Raw genomic sequence first — 19513 nt, 5'->3', positions numbered from 1 at the left:
GATAAGTAAGATCATTCATTCATTTCTTTTTCACAGCATAGGCTACCTGACTAGTGATTTTGTACACGCTTTGTCTAATACTTTTGTCTAGCTTATTTAATTATTTGTGGTTCAGTTTATATATAGAGCCCATGCCTACAAGTCTTGACTATTGTATGTGTTAATTGTATTACTGTCTTCGCTATAGAGTGTCATGTCTGTAAACATTTAATTTTCTTTTATTTCCATTTCCAACCATTTCTCTTAATTAGTTATTCTTTTGTAGCAGAAAATTCAGGAGCGCCAAAAAGGCGGAGAGGAAAAAAATATGATACCATTGTTGGAATATCTTTAAGTTCTGTTCTTCGTCATAATAAATACGGGTTTAAAGTTGATAAAGGTAACATTACAAATTACAATATACATATAATCATATATTAGAATATAAGATATTGGGATGTGGTTCTGGAATGAAGCCATAGTCTGCTGTCCTGCTGGAATAAAAAATATAATTGTAGTTTGCTGGTATTAGAAAATAGTCCTAAGGCCAATGTATAAGCTGTTTAAGCCCGTGCTGTGGCATAGTTGGTTTGTGTGAATGCCTCTATCCCAGAGGTTATGGGTTGAAGGCTGGCCAAGGGCTTAACGACAATTGCTCCAACCCAGTAGTCACAAATAGGGTATCTAAATTGTCAGTCCCAACAAAACCATACCCCTACCAAATTCCATTAATTTTTTAGTTTTATATTACAACAAAATACATAGTCCAGTAAAATTGTGAATATTTTTAGAGGGTTACGTGCCAGTGGATGCAATTCTAAAACATCAGCATTTCAAGAAACTCGGATTAACAAGAGAAGAAATGCACAGAATTGTGAGGGAAAATGACAAACAGAGATTTACCATACAAGTTAATGAAGATGGAATGGAAATAATAAAAGCAAACCAAGGACATTCCGTTGAGGTAAATAGGAATCTCTAATGGGTAATTGTAATGCAAAAAGCTAAGCAACGACTATTTAAACTAATGGCAAAATGCCTATAGTTCCAATGTAAATAACTAAGTTTATTTTGTCTTTTCAATTGCAATGACAAACGTATGAAACAAACAAAAAAAGACTTTTTAAACTATTGGTAAAAATAAGTGTGCACACTGTTTGCTTTTTGATGAATAACCTTTTCGCTGGCAGCTTCCAGTTTTTCACAAAAGATTAACCCTCAAACAGTAGATAATTGCATTTTCAAATGTTTGGCACCTGTGCGCCTAAAATAGGTGTGGTTTCTAAATTTGCACTAAACCAGTTCATGTGATGTAAAGGTTTTATGAAAGTAAAAAGACAATTTCTTATACTTGTCCACATTTTTAGGTCAGTTCCTTAAACTTGATGACAATTACTGATGCGTGTGAGTTTCATGATGTGATTCATGGGACATTTTGGACAGCTTGGAAATCTATTAGAAAACAAGGTTTACATTGCAGAAAGGTAAATATATTGTTAAGTTTTGTTGTTGTTTTTAATACATGTACAGTGTGCATGGGGTGTACAACATCAGGAGTGCTCGCCTGTAAAAGTACTTCTATCTTTTTGAATCACTAGGCAGGCACTGATAAATTGTACATATCATGTTTACAGTAAAAAAGTACACAGGTATTTATAAGGTTACCCTGTTAAGGTATATATATGAATTATAACTTGTAGATAATAAATATCATGTTCACAGTAAAAAAGAAAATGGATATTTATTAGGTATATATATATAATGGTTATAACTTGCCAGTGGCCATGGTTGCGCTAATATTGTGTATGTATGAAAGACCTAGACCTAAAATATACAATAGTATTTGTTTTTATGGTCTTATGCGTATCTTTCACAGCGTATGCATATTCACATGACTACTGCTGAGCCAAATTCTGACCAGCAAGTAATAAGTGGAATGAGATACAGCTGTAATGTATTTGTTCATATAGACATGGGACAAGCAATTAAAGGTAAATATTTGCATTTTCTATTCCCCTTTGAAATAGAGTGAAAAATTAGGCGTTTTTTATCTAGTGTCATATTAAATATCAAAACATAAAATGCCAGAATAACATTTACACCAAATTTTTAATATTTAATTAGCAAAATGTTGCTATTTTGTGATCTAACATTTTAGCCATATTGAAAATTTCTCCCAAATTGGTAACCTAACTTAGTGAACCAAGAATATTTTTAGTTTTTCCCACAACCCAACCAATGTATATTTAATTTTAGTGCCCTTCAATTTTTTCAGATGGAATACCGTTTTTTCTTTCCGAAAACAAAGTAATTCTTTCACCAGGGGACAAAAATGGATACTTACGACCAAAATACTTTAGAAAAGTTGAAGGAATATCAAATGGAAAAAGTTATTAACTGAAACATTTTCTAACTACCATAAGTTTTGCAAAACAATAATAACCACAAAGTAACATACATGGTAACTCATAAGCTGGCACAAGGTGTATGAAACAGAACACCCATGTTATAGCAACTGTCGATTTAAAAGCAAGTCTCATTCATCCATTACCTGCTTTTTAATTTAATGTGTTTTGGCAGGAATTACACTTCTGGGTGAAAATATTCATAAAGAAAATCTGATAATAGAAGATATCATTGAAGCTATGCTATCTAAAGTAGAAGAGGAAGAGATAAAAAGTTCCTAGCTGTTTCTAACCTGGTCATAACCTGCTAAACAAAATAAATATTTTTTTTAATTATAATTTATTATAAGTTGGGTGTATTATTATTCTATACTAATCATTTGCTTTCATCTTCAAGGTTTCTAATTTTTCTGTTTTTTTTTTCTTTTTTAAATGTTTATTGCGTATGTATCTGCTTTGTTAAATGAAAAAGGCAATTGCTTGTAGCACTTAGAATTTTTAGATAGCGCTTTTATTAGGTGCAGCTTTTTTCAAATTTCCTGAACCTAATAACGCATTAAAACTAAAATCTAGCACAAAAACTTTCATGTGTAAACTACAAAAATATAAAACCAGTTTTATGTTTGGAGTCCAGAGGAAGAAACACATTACACAAACTGTGTTTTAATTCAGTAAAATTTGCTCATGATGCATACAACAGTCAGATCATACTATTTTAATTAGGGTTCGGATATCTATGGTTTAAGCATTTTTCATCCTAAAATTTTTTTGGAACTTGGAAAAATGTTATTAGCAAAATATTATTTAGTCAATTACCAAAAATTTTATTTATCTTTTTAAAAAAAAAGCTCTAATTTAAACGCTGCATAATGCAATACTACTTTAATTTGCATGTTGTATGTGACAGTTTCTGCTTCGGGATGTAAAACACCCTTTTGCATGCATTTATTTCAACAAGGATAAGAAAACAACGTAAAAAACAAACAATGTAAGTGACCAAAGAATTTATAATTCAGTCTGCACGAAACAAATACGACACACATAACTAATAAAAAGTCGAAAATGCATTTGAAAGAGTGAATATTAAACCGAAACACAATTTTGCTGGTGTAGCATATACTGAATATCTACTCAGAATAAGGATCAAATAAAGTTATCACTATTGTTATATCAACAGAACTAATTTTATTTATTGAAATATTCACTGTATGTTTAGTGTTAGCTTCGTAAGTTGAATGAGAAATCTCATAATCTGGTAGTACAATAGCAGAAGCTGGAACAGTTATGTTATAAGTCCGTAAGAGACACCTTGACAAGTTTTCAGGGGTTAAAACCCAATTAACATCTTGAGGAAATGGGCATTTAAATAAAGATTTGGACTGCAGCCACAACAGCATCTGTCGCCCACTACTTGTTTGATTGGATACAGAAATTTCTTTAAAACCTGCTAGGTTTTCAGGTGAAGCATAAACTGCTTGCTTTTTATTAAGCAAAGTCCGACTCATCATTTTTGGCAGCGAAACAACTTCTCCTTTTACTCCAATATCCAGCAAATCTGTTGTTAACATTACCGAGAGTTTCTTTGGTCCACCATCAATGTCTGTCACTCTATATATAAAATGTTTTTTCTTCAATTTTAAAGAGTCTTCTTTGCCAATTTTTGGTAGCTGTAACGTCCAATCTCTTTTTAACTTCAGTGTATGAGCTGAAACTGCTTGAACAATCACTGCTGGGTGACGTTTACAGACACACAGATATTGAAACGACTTGATTCCAAGCATTTTGAGCTATCCTTTAAAAGCTGATTAAAATAGAATCGATTTCACGCAGCCATCGATTTTCGGGGAGTACAAAGTTATGTTATTTCTATGGTAACAGATTTTGCACGCGTGCTATGATTATGACGTCACAACACCTTATTGTAAAAGTATTATTTCCGAATTATTAAACTATGATTGTATAAACATAGTCGCTAAGTTATTTGTAGTAAATACGTCGGCCGGTGTTTTGTAGCAACTGAGCTATGGCTTCAACTGCGCAAAGTCCATCGTTGTTTTATCAAAGCATTCAAGCTATCCTAAAAAGCTGGACTGGCTTGCAGGTAATCAAATTTAAACTGTAAGTTTTGCTGCAAACGTAATATGCGTAATGAATAAATTAGATCAGTAAGTTAATTTTACATTACGTTGGGTATAATTGGCTTAGGAATACAGTTTTTCATTTACGTATAATAACACAACGTCATGGTACAAGTTGTATTTAATAACAAAAATCACAAAGTTCTTGAATTTATGCTAGTTGTATTTGAATAACTCTAGATTTAATAATCGCTTTAAAATGTTGTTATATTTCAGCTGGCAGTTGCGCATGGTTTTGGAGGTTTACACAGCAGTGAAAAAGCTCAGTGGCTTGTTGGTGTAATTGAAACGTTCTTCAAAGAAAATGGTATGTTTTTATAACCGAATAACCACATATCATTTCTATTATCATATAACCACATATATATATATATTGGGGGTTTAAGTAACAAACCTTTTTAGTATACATGTTTAAACCCCCTCTTTTTTGGAAGTGAAAATGTGTACAAATTAAATGTACCTTCTAGCCACCGTTTGTTTTTTAGCTGCTTCATCATATAAGCATATTCCCTTTATTTTCAATAAAATTAAATCATTTTTCTTTGTTCACTTTTATTCCTGATAATCTGCACTGTTATAGCAAAAAGTTGCTAATTTCAAAATGGCTGATATTTACTGTAAAACCTACAGTACAGATGCTATAAATATAGAAGCTTATGAATTGGAAGAAATAAAATTCAATCATTTTTTGTTCACTCTCATTCTTGATGAACAGCATGTATATATATCAAAAAATAGGCGTTTATAAAATTTTTGACATTTTACTATAAAACTCACAGATGATATAGAAGCTTATGAATTGGAAGACTTCATTGATGAAATAATGGCCACAGAATTCAACACTTTATCTGAAGACGATGGAACAAAAGTAATTTCCCAAGAAATTTGTAACCAGTTTCAATATTGGAAAGAAGGAAGATATAAAGAAATGAAGGAAAGACTTCAAAAACTTGAGTGTGTTAACTTGGCTGAATGTATGAATGGGAATATGGAAACTAGTGAACAGGTATGTACCTAGTTATGATAGTTAGTTAACATAACATGACTATCTCTTCGGATACGGTAGCGATGATCAGGTTAATTCATACAACAAAAAAGAAGAAAATTAGCAACAAAACAGTTGTTATACACACGCTGTGGGTAAAAACCTAATTAAAAAAGTATCAGATAAGCATGGCTGATAAACCTTTTTCAATCAAGTTTCAATCATTTATTATTCCTTGTAGGTTGTAGGTTGTATGTTCAAATGTAGCCTTCCAAATTATGCAATTTTGTTACCATAAAAATTCCAAATGCTAATTAGAACACTAATTTATCTGCCTGTTTGAATGCAATAACAAAAAAGGTAATTACCAGATTAGTTGGTATGTAAACTGTTACAGTTGCTACTTGTAACTTAAAGTGTTTTTGCTAACTTACAACAAAGCAGTTAATTTGATAGGCCAAATGACAAGGTACAAAACTTTGTATAAAACCTTGTGCGTTATATAAAGTGTCTGCAGCCTATTGAAATTAACATCCATTATGGTACACCACAGTATGGGGTACGGGTCGTGTCTTTACGCACACTTTTGTTTCCATTAGAAGTTTAACTTAATTAAATAAAATGGCCCATCTGTCCGCTAGGTGTAGCGACAACGCTTACTTTCTTCCAAATAAATGTGAATATGTTTTTAACTGTTAGCGTGTTTCAGCAACTGTTTTGTCGATATATTCTGTCTTTTCGTTTAAAATATTTCTAAATCTTTGCTACTGTAATCGAAGAGACAAATAAAAGTTATTATATTGTTATTATTATATTAATATGTCATATTTTTACAAATTTATGACTTGTTCAATTTTAGATTCCTGATGAAGAGGCAAATAAAATACTGGAAGGCATGACCATCTGTGGTCCAGATGCAATATCAGGGGACACTTCTGTAAAAGATACCGAAAAAACTTTTAATGAAACACCCGGTGCTTCTGATTTAATAGCAGATGATGAATGGACCACTGTAACAACACGCGCAAGGCGGAAACGAAATAAATAAAAAGAGCGTTTTATATGATTTTTAGTTGTAAAAAAAGTTGATTATTTTAAAAAAAGAGTTCTTAATAGAGTGTAGTTGCCTAGTTGTTAATGGAAATTGCGTATTGCAATGGAAGTCGCTGCTACCATTGTGGGCGTGTGTGTCATTGGGCAAGACACTTAACGGCAATTGCTCCAACCCAGTGGTCACTAATGGGTTGTACAAATTATCAGCCATACATAAAAAAAAAAATAATCACCCACAAAGTAACATACATGGTAACTCGTAAGCTGGCACGAGGTGTTAAACCTGTGTTATAACGACTGTCGTTTTCCGGCCACGCGAGGTTAGAGTAAGTTACATTCATTCATTCATTCAACTTGCTTTAACCTAGCGTGGCCGGAAAACAACTGTCGTTGTAACACAGGTTTCTGTTTCATAAACCTCCAAATATGTAACTTAGTGGGTAATTTTTTTTCTTATTGTATGGCTGACAAGTTAGACAACCTTTTAGTGACAACTAGGTTGGAGCTATTGCCGTTAGGTGTCTTGCCCAAGTACACATACGCCCACAATGGTTTGATGAAGACTTGAAGCTGCTGGTTTGATGAAGATTTGTTCAAGTGAGAGATTCCCTTATTACAGATGGGGTGAAGTTTCAGATGAATTCAAAGTAAACCTTGCTGATCAATACGGAGAAGTTCTGGTGCTAAAGAAGACTGACATTAATTAAATTATCTTTGGATACAATTTTATATTAGAAGGGGGAAAATAGAACACCTTTTCAGTCGATTTTGTCGTCCCATATTTGGTAGTAAACAAAGAACATTTAAACAATTATAAAACCGTATCCTCACAACTTCCATAGACCGTTTTTGATTGTTCAAAATACGATTAGGGTATTTAAATATTATGTATTAAGTGTGTCCCATCTTCCCCCGCCCTACTATAACACTGTATAGCAGCATAGTTAGAATTAAACAATAATTACAATTAACGATTGTGTATAAAACCTTTCCAAATAAGCCTTGTATTTTATCGCAATGGATTTGCCTAGGGCCACTGGCAACACATTGTTGCTTGTGTTTCTACTAAATTGCGACAGCTTCATACGAATGGCAAAAACAGTGTTCACAGGCGCTAGTGGCCTTAAGAAATATGGGAGGAAATACCATTAAACTAAAAAAACACGGGAAACACATGATACTGCAATCTAACGCGTAATCATCAATCAGCGCCTCACGCTTTTCGTTTTATGTTGCTTATAAACCACTACCTTCCAACGCGCTGCATTCACAACACGAAGGAGCTTAGATGAAGTTAGTTCCGCATCAAAATTGGATTATTTGTTTCAAGACCTTTAAGTTGAGTATTGTTTAACTAGCTATCTGACTGACCAGATCTGTGTTAGTATTATAATATTGTTATTATTTATAACTACTGATACTACATTAACGCAACTATTATTCTAAGTTTAATATTAATTTCCTTTAAATAGTAATTTACCTTGCGTTTTAAACTAAATAGGTTATTGACAAATTTGCGCGACGGTTCTTTATCACGTCAATATACACTCGCACGCATTGATTTATATCCGCAATCGCTTTCGTGATACGTCGTAGTCGTTCCGACTATTCGTTGTGTCGTAAGTGTGAACGACAACGTGTTATAACCGCGACGGTCGCGATAATTCTGTCACAGTTCGGTTCCTGCACGATTTCGACGTCACAATGCGGTTTCTTTTGCGCATGCGTTTCGCGTCGTTTTCATGGGGCCCCATGCGCGCTTTTCGTTAGCATCACGCAAGGCACATTATTAATATTTTAGTTTATGCTTATACTTTTGCGCATTGTGCGCGAAGGTTGAAAGAAGATCAAAGAATCGGTAAGGTTAACCGCAATAGGCATTGTTACGTAACACAGGATCTTTTTTAGAAACCTCGATGATGTGACGTCACGAAGTACCAACGCAACAGAAGAACCCACTTCGTAAGATTTTTTTTGTCACAATCTTTATTGTTTGCAACTTTTGTGTGTCTTAGAACTTTTTATGTGACGCCACAGAGGATCAAGATAGCCATCATCAAGATGACGAAGTCGGAATAACGGTAATTATGACGTAATAATAATGGTATGTTACCTTAACGAATACATTGTTTGTGTTTCAGAAAGTCGGCGAATGCTGCTTCAGAAAAAAAGCCCAAGGTAGTGTAGAATGTTTAATATGTATTACTGTTGGGTAATATGAATGCCATTAGCATATAATATTGCCTAATTCTCAATCGTAATTTTAATTATTTTTTTTACGAGCGATGAGATTACGATTCTATAGTAGGTTTGGGGAAAGATAAGAATTATAAAACCGTATCCCCACGACTCCCATAGCCTGGAAACCGTTAGTAATTGCTTAAAACACGATCAGGATATTTTGTATTATTCGTTGTTTACTAACAAATGGGAATAGAAACGATTGAAAGCGTACAATCTTTCTCCAGCTTCCTATTAATTTATATACTAACTAATACTTATGTTTACAGCTGAAGCACAAAGACGAAGACGCCGGTAACGGATGATGGTTTGAGGTTTGAGTATTAATAAGTGTTGTGTGTGTATGTGTGTTTTGTGTGTTACACTCTTACAGTGCTATTTCCATTTCTGCTGGGTCTAATGTGACCAGTGTTTTTCAGTCAGTCACTACATAGTGCATTTTGCATAACACTGAAACGTAGGCATTAAAATCATGGCAAACATCTTGCTGGATCAGAGTTTGTTGTTGTACACTCTATTGAGTGTTTCTTCTGCAAAGATCGAATTTTCAGCGATTCTGTATTGTCCTAATCACCTGGTAAGAACGAAATGTTGGTACACAAATACTCGAGTAATATTAACGCGCTTTATAATACACACCTGTTTAACTTTAGAATCACTTCGTAAGAGCAAAACACAAATACTTTTGCAATATTATTGCGTTTTATAATACACATCTTAAGTTTAAAGTACCCCGTTTAATTTGAGGGTAATTTGTCTAAATCTACATTTCCTGTTTTAGTACCACACTACGTGTAAGCCTGATTGTGACGCTGGCCACGTCACAATTATGCTATACGTCGATGGGTCATCATGTCTCACGTCCGATGCGGTTACGTTACTGTCGGTTTAGTTCCGCTACAGCTGTAAGTTTGATTGCGTGGACGTCGCCGCATTGTGCTACAGTGGTGCTACGCTCGGTTATTTAGGCCACTGCAAGCGCGGTACGCAACAACCAATGCAGTCTTCCGTAACGGTCGGTGCGGTGCGTAACATCCGGACGATATTATATTGTGCAAAGATGTAATAAGAGTATCGCGGTACCAACATGGCGACTTACCGAGTGATTGGGACATGTAGAGCTGTTGTTGGCTTCGATTCCTTGTGATCGAACATTTAATATTGGTGTAGCCTACACTGCAGATGATTATCCTTCAGGATTTGAACCATAGATTTTATGTAGATGGTTCAATGATTATGTTTGCGTTAAATTTTAGTTTTTCGTAATTGTCCCATTTTTGTATGGATGAGCTGTTGTGTGCATTGTGTGTTTTGTCACTTTTTCTTTGTGCACATCGTTGTATTGTTTTTGTCTTTTTGTCGGTGTGTGTTTGTGTTTGTTATGCACGGTGTGTGCATTTTATGTCTTTTTGTCTATAGGGTTTCTTTAACCTGCGTGGATTGTCTATCCCGCAAGGGTTTCTCACCTAAAAAGTAGAAACCCACTACCATTGGCTGGGGGCTTGTCGTGCCGTAGTGGCTTTCCACCAACGCCAGCCACATAAATATGAAGGTATTTTGATCTTTTGTTTTACAGATGAAATTTAAACTCTTTACTTCTATTCGTTTGAGTTACAATTGTTTCATGTCTGGACCTTAGAAATTGTGGATGAGTGCCGGTAATAGTTACATATAACAATCGCAAATTTTAACAAAACACCTTTTTGTTTTTGTTGTTGATTTGAAATAAATAAACTCCGTTTCGAAACGTGTATTTATCGTTCTGCAGTATACAAGCAGGTGTTAAGACAGTTACGGAACATAAAGTATTGTCCGAAGGGTTCGATAGTTTACGGAGCATATAGCAAATTCAAATTTGTCGTGTGTTATATAGTAGGGTAGGCGGCAGGGGAAGATGGGACACATTTAACAAATAATATCCAAATAGCCTACTCGTGTTTTAAACAATTAACAACGGTCTGTGGAAGTCACGAAGATACGGTTTTACAATTCTGTTAATGGTGTTTGTTTACTACCAAATGGAAGGAGAAAACAAAAAGAGAAGATGTTCCACCTTTCCCCAGCCTACTATATATCTTTTTTCTTTAATAGGGTATAGTCTTTGCAAAACATGGTCTGTGGTTAGAAGGGAAATTTGTAAAACATTCTAGTCTAAAGATTTCAATTTCTAATGATTTTAATCTTGATTTAAAACCTTCTAATGATTTTAATCTTCAACACAAGCATGATAATATATATTAGGGTGGGAAAGATAGGAAATCTTCTTATTCTCTTTTCTCGTCTCACTTGGAAGTAAACCTAAAGTATTCACAGAAAAGCTGGGGGGAAGTTATCTTGAAGTAGATATTCCAGCGTGATTGACATGTGTACCTAGAACTCAGCGCATTAGGCGTCCTATTAAGGCTCTTTGGAACAGGAAGTTATCGTAAAGTGAATTATTTCAACATGGTTAAAAACTATATAGTACAAAAGGGTAAGACGGGTTACTGTTAGCAACCGAATTCCATATTTTCTGATCGCAGTTTGAACAATCATCGACGCTTTTTTTGGAATCGTTAATCATCTGTAGCAAACTGTTATAATGGAATCTCTTAATGTGTATTTATAATGTCACCACATAAAGCCTTTTGTTAGCTGTGTGACCTTTACTATCTTAATGCAGCGATCTTCTGTGTTGTATTTTTTTTTTCAAAATTTAAAGAAACCTGAATTGTTACACATGAATTCAATATTTGCATTTAGTTTGTTTTTATTGCTCGAGGACGAGAAAGATTAGTTTCAGCAAACATATTTCTTTGAGTCACTGAAGCTGTACGTTTCTTTCATCTACATTTCCGGCATATCCTCTTCAGCCGAGATGTCTTCTATTTCATCTCCAGCTTCAATAATTATAATGTACATTAAAATAAGTAATTCTCAACTTAAAAAAAATTAAAACTAATTAAATTTTAGCTTACTTTTATAATAGAAAAGAACGCTTTATGTATATAATAACAACGGCAAGAATATTTTACATATAGTAGGGTGGGGGAAGATGGGACACCTTTTCGTTTAATTTTCTCTTTTTATTTGGTCGTAAACATTCAATGAATTATAAAACCGTATCTTCACGACTTCCACAGACCGTTGTTAATTGTTTAAAACCCGATCAGGCTATTTCGATATTAGGTGTTAAAGGTGTCCCTTCTTCCCCCACTCTACTATATATCTATTTCTATATTCAGGTTTTATATAACTATTTAATATACAAAAGTGGGAATTTAATTTAAACTAATGGTTTACCTGATTCCTCGTCTTCGTTCATGTCCTCGGCACTAGAAAAAATTTCATGTTTTAAAATTTGGAATTGCCTCGGTTGCTCTATTAGTCGCACACAAATCATAAGTACATGTTTACCTTTGTTGGTCATAACGACGACGACGACGCCAATGATATCGACGACGACGGAAATATCCACGACGACGATAACACCAACTCTCTCCCTGCTCAGCGAAGCAGATGAGCGCGATGAGAAGAACGATGAGAAGTTTTCGATCCATCTTCCAGTTGTTGATCAACTTGTGAAGAACCAGCAAACGAACCTCTATTTATAAGTCACCGATTTCATTCTCTATATTTAGCTACCAAAGAGGGAAGTAATCATATAGGCACCAAAGTAGGCGGATTACTGAGCAACTGAGCACGAAGATAAAGTTCGGTATTTAATCGGAACTATATTGGCATGAGTCGTTGTGGGTTTGCATGAGTTGAGCAATTAGTTGACACTGTAATTCGCCAACTGGGTATTCTAATTGAAATCAACAAAGGACACAGAAGTGTTAGAAAACATTCAATATGAAAAATTTACGCGTAAAATGAATAGATAAATATTGTATTATATCATGGTAAGCAACTACACGCTAAATCCATCATTCCGGCCGTGGTAAAAACATGTTTTTAAGTTTAGTTAATACTACAAGCATAGCAAACAAATACCAAAGCGTTCCAAGAAGATAAATATTTCAGCCCAAACTAAAATCATGTTTCTGCGAAAAATAATTATTTTAAATAGTGAAAAAAGATGTAAAACGTTTCACAATTGTGGGCTTTAAGTTTATAATATAGACTCTTTAATCTTTTTGGACATAAATCATTTAGGAGTAGTGCCATAACTTCCCGTCTCTTTGAAACGGATATCCACATTTCAAAAGAACATTCATCCAAAATGGGGTTGAACTAGTCAATCCGTACGAGGAACGCTACCAACATAAAAGCAAGAATAACTATTTATTAGAAATATTTTGATAACCCGTTAAGGCGTCCTAGGTAAAGAAGCCAACAATTTCTTGCAACAGCTCATTAACGGCAAATCGTTGCGATAAGTTTTCATTGATTGACATGTGCACCAAGAACGTTGCGGGTAGTAATATTCTAAATTGATTGACAGGTGTACCTAGATCTAAGCTAAGCGTCCCATGAAGATTATTCAAAGCAGGAAGTTACCTTGAAGTGAATTTTTTCAACCTATTTGACAACTACATTGAGACAAGCTATCTTGAGTTGACCAATTGCTTTTATACCTATTTCACCGCAATGCGGTTACATGTTTTTATTGTCTTAAGACAGCGATATTCTATGTTTTGATATCATTGCTTTTTATCGAGAGTAGGTGAATACATGTCTTTCTTACTGAAAAACGTTAAATGTTGCTAAAAGCATTTTTTCCTTACACATAAATTATTAACAGTTGTACTAAAACCGTCTCGGACATCCATATTTCGAAAAAACATTTATAAGAGGGGTTAGAACCAGTCTATACTTACAAGGAACGGTACCAGCATAAAAGCAAGACTAACTATTTAATAGAAATATTTCAATAGCCCATGAAAGCGTCCTGGGTAAAGAAGCCAACAATTTCTCGGCAAATCGTCGCGGAAAGTTTTCATTGATTGACATGTGCACCAATAACGTTGCGGGAAGTAATATTCTACCTTGATTGACAGGCGTACCTAGAACTAAGCTCATTAAGCGTCCCATGAAGATTATTAAAAGCAGGAAGTTATCTTGAAGTGAATTATTTTGACATGATTGACAACTACAATTGACATAAGCTATCTCGAGTTAACTATTGCTTTTATACCCTTTTCGCAATGCGATTATATGTTTCATTTTCCCAGGAAAGCAACATTCTGTGTTTTAATAACATTAGTTCTTACCGGAGAAAGGTGAATGCATATACTTTTGTTTAAAGTACGATCGGGAAAATAGAATTTGGATGCTTACAGTATCCCGTCTTACCCTACTGTAATATATTTGTCAACCATGTTGAAATCAATACATCGAGATAACTTCATATTCCAGATAGTTCTAAAAGACGCCTAATGATAACTTCGGGGAGCGATTTGCTGGTAATAAAGTGTTGCAGAAATTGTTGATAAGGCTCGTTGCTGCCATTGTGGGCGTATGTGTCCTTGGGCAAGCCACAAAGTAACATAGCCTATATATGGTAACTCCTCAGCTGACACGAGGTGTATTAACACTATTATTATAACGTATAATTATTTAAACGTCTGTCGTTTTCCAGCAACGTGAGAATAAAGTTAGTTTTATTTATTCACTTCTTTATAAAACACGCTTTTGAGGCAATTGGTAATGTTTAAAATTACAACTCCAGTCCTTCGCCAGTAGTATACGGATTGTTTATAATTAAAAATTACGTTTCCAGTTCTCCAGCAAAATATACACACGTTGCCTGATATAGCTTTACAAACACATAAACACCACGACATATTCGGCGAGAGAACATAAGAAAAAAGCAGCCATTCCCCCAACCTTGGACGTTTAGTTTTTAACTTTTTTACTACTTTTGCCGTTTAATTAGAAAACGTGAGGTTGTGTGGATTCTGTAAAATTTTAAACAAAAAGCGTTTCACTGCCCAAAATAATGGCTGCTGGCCCGATTTCTGAACGTAATCAAGGTGAGTACGTTGACTAGTATTTAGATAATTGTGTTGGTTATTTTATTAAGCTGATATTCTCGTGAAAACTTGTTTTTGATTTTTTTATTCACATTTTCAGATGCTACTGTATACGTCGGAGGTTTAGACGAAAAAGTAGCAGAACCATTGCTGTGGGAACTGTTTCTACAAGCAGGAGTGGTGGTTAGCACTCATATGCCAAAGGTTAGTGTTTGTAAACTTGAATTTTAATATTCTTTTTTTATTTTCAATGCCTTATTTAGTATTTGAGAATAAGCGACAATAAGCTTGTATGACAGTTTTCGTTTTTAAACCACATTTTTTGGCTAATGATAAATATAAAAACCTCATTTAACACTTGTAGCTAAAATGAAATAATAGCAGGTTAACAGCTAGAAATGTAGTTCAAGTCAGTCTGCAGAATATGTCCGTACCATTCCTGACGAGATCTCGCGCGTACAAGATGTTATTCCTGTGTCCCTGCGTGGTATAATTAAAAATCGGCATGCAAAGCATACATTTCCAAGCCACGTTAGAAAATCCTACCTAATTCAATATATAATATATATATATATATATACATACGTTTTTTTTATTCTTTAATTAGTTGGGTGCGTGGGACAAATCATGGCGTGCATAACCAAAAGTTTGTAAACAAAATCGCCCGTGCACCTGCCATACTCTGCAGACTGGGTTACAGGCTGGCACAGTTTTGGTCTTACATGTCATTGTGGAAGATTTATTTGCCATACCTTAAATAGCTTTTTTAGCAAAATGTATGTTAGCAGAACTTACCAAGATATGTTTTTAAGGGCATTTAATTTGCTGTAATTCCATTTTTTATTGTTTTAATTAATTGGATCTTAAAATTTACCATTTATATAGATATATATCGACTTATATAAAATATTTATTATAGGATATCGTAACAACGATTAAATTAATTAAAAAAATTGAAAAAATAAATTACCAGCAAATCGACAGTCGTTAAAACACCGTTTAAGTTTATAATAAATAAAAAACAATATATATATATTAAACATGTAATGTCACATTTAATTCGCAGGATCGTATATCTGGCAGCCACCAGGGTTATGGTTTCGTCGAATTTCTTGCAGAAGAAGATGCAGATTATGCGATAAAGATATTAAATATGATAAAACTTTATGGGAAACCTATACGAGTGAATAAGGTTTGTAAGCTAACAAAATATTGGCTACTAGTTAGGGACATAGGCGTCACATTATTTGGATTTTGATAAAAATTTTGGCCAAATTTTTTAAATGCAATTAGATACATTAAACACAGTTTTAAGCATAAGGAACTTCTTTAATTAATATCTGCATTTGTATGCAAAATTATATGTGTCAAATACTGTACAGTTTTCTCCTGCTTGTTTGTATAGACACTTAATAGCAGGGTAACATTTTTACCATTTACCGTAAAGCTGTATTAAATATACTTGGCTTCTGCTGTAACTTTGCAAATCTAAGAAAATCACTGTTTTATGCATCTATAATAGGAAATACATATATATATTTATGCCAGAAGATCAGTGCCGGTGAAATATTATACATATATATATTTAACATATCTAGTAGCCTATATAGCCCTATACACTTGAAATAAACCTCAATTTTATTGTAATTTTTTGTATATATATACCCTTAAATAACACCTCAGTTTTTATTGACAAATTTTTTATATAGGCATCTTCACATCAAAAGAACTTGGATGTTGGCGCAAATCTTTTTATTGGAAACCTTGATCCTGAAATTGATGAAAAACTTTTATACGACACTTTCAGTGCATTTGGTGTTATACTTCAAACACCCAAGGTATGAACAGTGTACTACTATGTACTATTATATATAACATATTACATGTATTTTTTTGTTTTTGTTAAAAGTTGAACTTAATAATAATTAAACATGAATGGCTCATTTGTCTGGTAAGTGTAGCAACCACGCTTATTTTCTTCCAATTAAATGTAAAAATGTTTTTAACTGTAAGCGTGTTTTAACAACTGTTGTTTTGTTGCTATATCCTGTCTTTTCGTTTAAAATATTTTTAAATCTTCGCTACTGTCATCAAAAAGACAAATAAAGTTATTATTATTGGGGCATAAATTAACATATATGTGGTAAGTCGTGAGCGGGCACGAGGTATGAGAAACAGAACAGTAGGAACACTGTGCTATATTGACTGTCATTACCAAGCCATACGAGGAAAAATAATTTGCATTCATTCATTCCTAAACCAAAGCAAAATAACTTTTTGCACAGATCATGCGAGACCCAGACACAGGAAACTCAAAGGGTTATGCGTTCATAAACTTTGCGAGTTTTGAAGCTTCTGACGCTGCCATGGAAGCAATGAATGGACAACATCTCTGTAATCGTCCCATCAGTATTTCATACGCATTTAAAAAGGATTCAAAAGGAGAAAGGCATGGTGGAGCAGCAGGTATTTCTAGTTTTGTTCTATATATGAATGTGACAAGCTACTGCTCTAACCCAGTGGCCAGCAATGGGTTGTACAAGTTATCAACCATACATAAAACATCCCTTTAAAAAATCCCCCACAAGTGTAGGGTAACTCATAGGCTGGTACAAGGTGTCTGAAACAGAACACCCGTGTTATAACGACTTTCGTTTTCCGGCCATGCAGGGATAATGCAAGTTACATTTTTCAAAGTAAGAGTGCAAAACCTAAGATGGCAGAATAGGCCCAACCTGGGATTTTTTCGCACTGCTTTAATCCGTAAGCAATGAAACCAAAGAATGTGCAGTTGTATTTTAAAAAATCGGCGCTTATAAGTGTAAGGCCCAATAGTGTAGCTTGTTATGGAATATTGTAGGCTAGATTAGGTTTAGGACTGCAAATACATTGCAGTTATTACTTAAGAATATTAGGTTAGTGTTTCTTTACCTTTAGTAATGTGTAATGGCTATTCCATCTCACATTTCTTTTACTATTCTGTAATGGCTACCACCTACCACTGGTGGTACTGTCCATTTTTCATTTCAAAATTAGTCGCCTCTTCTTAAAATGCAGTAACCATCCATTATTTTGTGTATTGCAAACTAAATTATGAATGTTAAAAACAAAAAATTTAAATTTTGAAGTTACTTTACTAATAAAATAAGTCACACTTAAAGTATAAACTGTATAATACAACAAGACCTACTTAAAAACTTATGTTTTAAACTCTTTAAATTGCAAAAATTATACATTAAATATTTAAAATGTAATTTTTTCATAAAATTTGTTAAATCTGTACATTGAACTTTTTAGAGAGACTCCTAGCAGTGCAGAACCCACTGTCACAAGCTGACAGACCTCACACAATGTTTGCTGATGCTCCAAGTGAGATGCCCACCCCGTTAGACCTCGCACACATGGATATGGGTAAGATATTTTTCAATTTAATGCCAAAAATTGTTGAGTAAAAATTTATGCAGTATAATAACCCTATTCGGAATTGAAGTATTTTTATTTTTATAAGTATTAAAACAAAATTTTTCACAGATGTTTTAAAATTACATAAATAATTAAAACACAATTAAATAACCGAAACTACCGAATTTAAGTCATTTTTTTTTTTATTTCAGGAATGCCTCCACCCCCCATGTCTATGCCAGGCATGCCACCTATTGGGCCACCTATGTTACCCCCCATGGGTATGCCCCCTGGCCCCATGCCGCCCCACCCACCCATGGGACTTCCCCCAATGCATGGAGGGCCCCCTATGCCCCCTTCGTCAATGGACCAGTCTGGTGCTATGAACAACCAAATGAGTTGGGGCAACCCAGGCATGGGTCCTCCTAATATGATGCCCAACAATGGACCCCCAATGGGAATGGGTAAGAAAACATTTTTAATAAAAATATATCTATAATTTTTTGTTCAATTTACTAAAAACAAAATGTTGCTTGCCCAAGGACACATATGTTGTTAATATTATTAGTACCAGTATCGAGCTTTGAAACCCGTGTCTTATGTTAACATTACTAGCACCCAACCCAAAGCCACGAACTAGACTACAAATCTGACAATACTGGTCCAACTAAATTAAAACAAAAATAAAGTCATTTCCCAGTTCCCACTATTGTACGAGTTGTGTTTTTACTTACACTTTTCTTCCAATTGAATCTTAATTTGTTTTGATTAAATGCAACGAATATAAGTTCACTTTATTATATTGTGGGTTTAGGCAGCCAAGATTTTGTTTGACATTTTACTCAAGTAGCTTTTACCTGCAGCGTGTGTATAATGACTGTCGTTTTGCTGCTAATTCCCTCTTCTAAGCTCTGTTAATTAATTCTTCTGACCTTCGTTACTGTATTTCAAACAGATAATAAAATATTATGTTTTATTAAATAAAAATTTCTAAATATCACCTTAATTTTTTGCAGGTGGTCCAAGAATGGGTAACCAATTCCAACCTCGAGGCCCCCCACCCCCTATGGGGCCTCCGATGGGCCCCCCGATGCCATGGGGCCCGCCCCAAAATATGTTCGACGGGGGTATGCATGGTCCCCCAATGCGGGGTCCACCCCCGAATATGGGGGGTCCACCCATGCATAATATGATGCAGAGATGAGTTTTAGGCGTTCATTGTTGAGGAACAACTTACATTATGACGTCATAGTAACTCTGCTGATCGTTTTACTTCATTGGAAAATTTCAGTTCGAATGTTCGAGTAAATTGTGAATGTAATGATGAGATAATAAAAAAGACGAGCGACTCGA

The 19513-nt window shown here is 34.3% G+C and overlaps 3 protein-coding genes, 1 long non-coding RNA gene and 1 other non-coding gene across 6 annotated transcripts in view; 4 read left to right on the top strand and 1 right to left on the bottom strand.

Moving 5' to 3' along the window:
• Positions 1 to 2961, top strand: part of LOC100175594 — a 7807-nt gene extending 4846 nt beyond the window's left edge. Inside the window, exons 9-14 of one of the 2 annotated variants that reach the window (XM_018815761.2) lie at positions 269 to 379; positions 771 to 943; positions 1347 to 1463; positions 1856 to 1970; positions 2255 to 2368; positions 2560 to 2961. In XM_018815761.2, coding sequence (XP_018671306.1) covers positions 269 to 379; positions 771 to 943; positions 1347 to 1463; positions 1856 to 1970; positions 2255 to 2368; positions 2560 to 2666 — 737 coding nt within the window. In that variant the 3' untranslated portion in view covers positions 2667 to 2961. Of the gene's footprint in view, positions 1 to 265; positions 380 to 770; positions 944 to 1346; positions 1464 to 1855; positions 1971 to 2254; positions 2369 to 2559 lie in introns of both variants that reach the window. The other variant, XM_009863988.3, reaches the window with a different exon arrangement.
• A 1336-nt stretch (positions 2962 to 4297) lies between these two features.
• LOC100175648 (pre-rRNA-processing protein TSR2 homolog) lies at positions 4298 to 6573 on the top strand. The gene is made up of 4 exons (XM_002119670.5): positions 4298 to 4485; positions 4739 to 4829; positions 5302 to 5528; positions 6367 to 6573. The coding sequence occupies exons 1-4, from the start codon at positions 4408 to 4410 to the stop codon at positions 6553 to 6555; spliced, it is 585 nt and encodes a 194-aa protein (XP_002119706.1). The 5' UTR covers positions 4298 to 4407; the 3' UTR covers positions 6556 to 6573.
• Positions 6574 to 8394: 1821 nt separating this feature from the next.
• LOC113474519 lies at positions 8395 to 9149 on the top strand. Its single transcript, XR_003396181.1, has 4 exons — positions 8395 to 8522; positions 8576 to 8641; positions 8702 to 8738; positions 9071 to 9149. It is a non-coding gene; the product is annotated as an uncharacterized LOC113474519 (long non-coding RNA).
• A 2383-nt stretch (positions 9150 to 11532) lies between these two features.
• On the bottom strand, positions 11533 to 12387 carry LOC100177931. Its single transcript, XR_182014.4, has 3 exons — positions 12198 to 12387; positions 12084 to 12115; positions 11533 to 11680 (listed from the first exon to the last, which is right to left on the bottom strand). It is a non-coding gene; the product is annotated as an uncharacterized LOC100177931 (transcript).
• Positions 12388 to 14620: 2233 nt separating this feature from the next.
• On the top strand, positions 14621 to 19513 carry LOC100177970 (splicing factor 3B subunit 4-like). Its single transcript, XM_002119314.5, has 8 exons — positions 14621 to 14758; positions 14859 to 14962; positions 15825 to 15950; positions 16468 to 16596; positions 17044 to 17224; positions 18056 to 18169; positions 18373 to 18624; positions 19177 to 19513. The coding sequence occupies exons 1-8, from the start codon at positions 14725 to 14727 to the stop codon at positions 19362 to 19364; spliced, it is 1128 nt and encodes a 375-aa protein (XP_002119350.1). The 5' UTR covers positions 14621 to 14724; the 3' UTR covers positions 19365 to 19513.

This window comes from Ciona intestinalis, chromosome 1 (genome assembly GCF_000224145.3).
Source record: "Ciona intestinalis chromosome 1, KH, whole genome shotgun sequence".
Lineage (NCBI taxonomy): Eukaryota > Metazoa > Chordata > Ascidiacea > Phlebobranchia > Cionidae > Ciona > Ciona intestinalis.
Note: the sequence above shows the minus strand (reverse complement) of the source record. Positions and strands in the feature narration are given on the sequence as shown.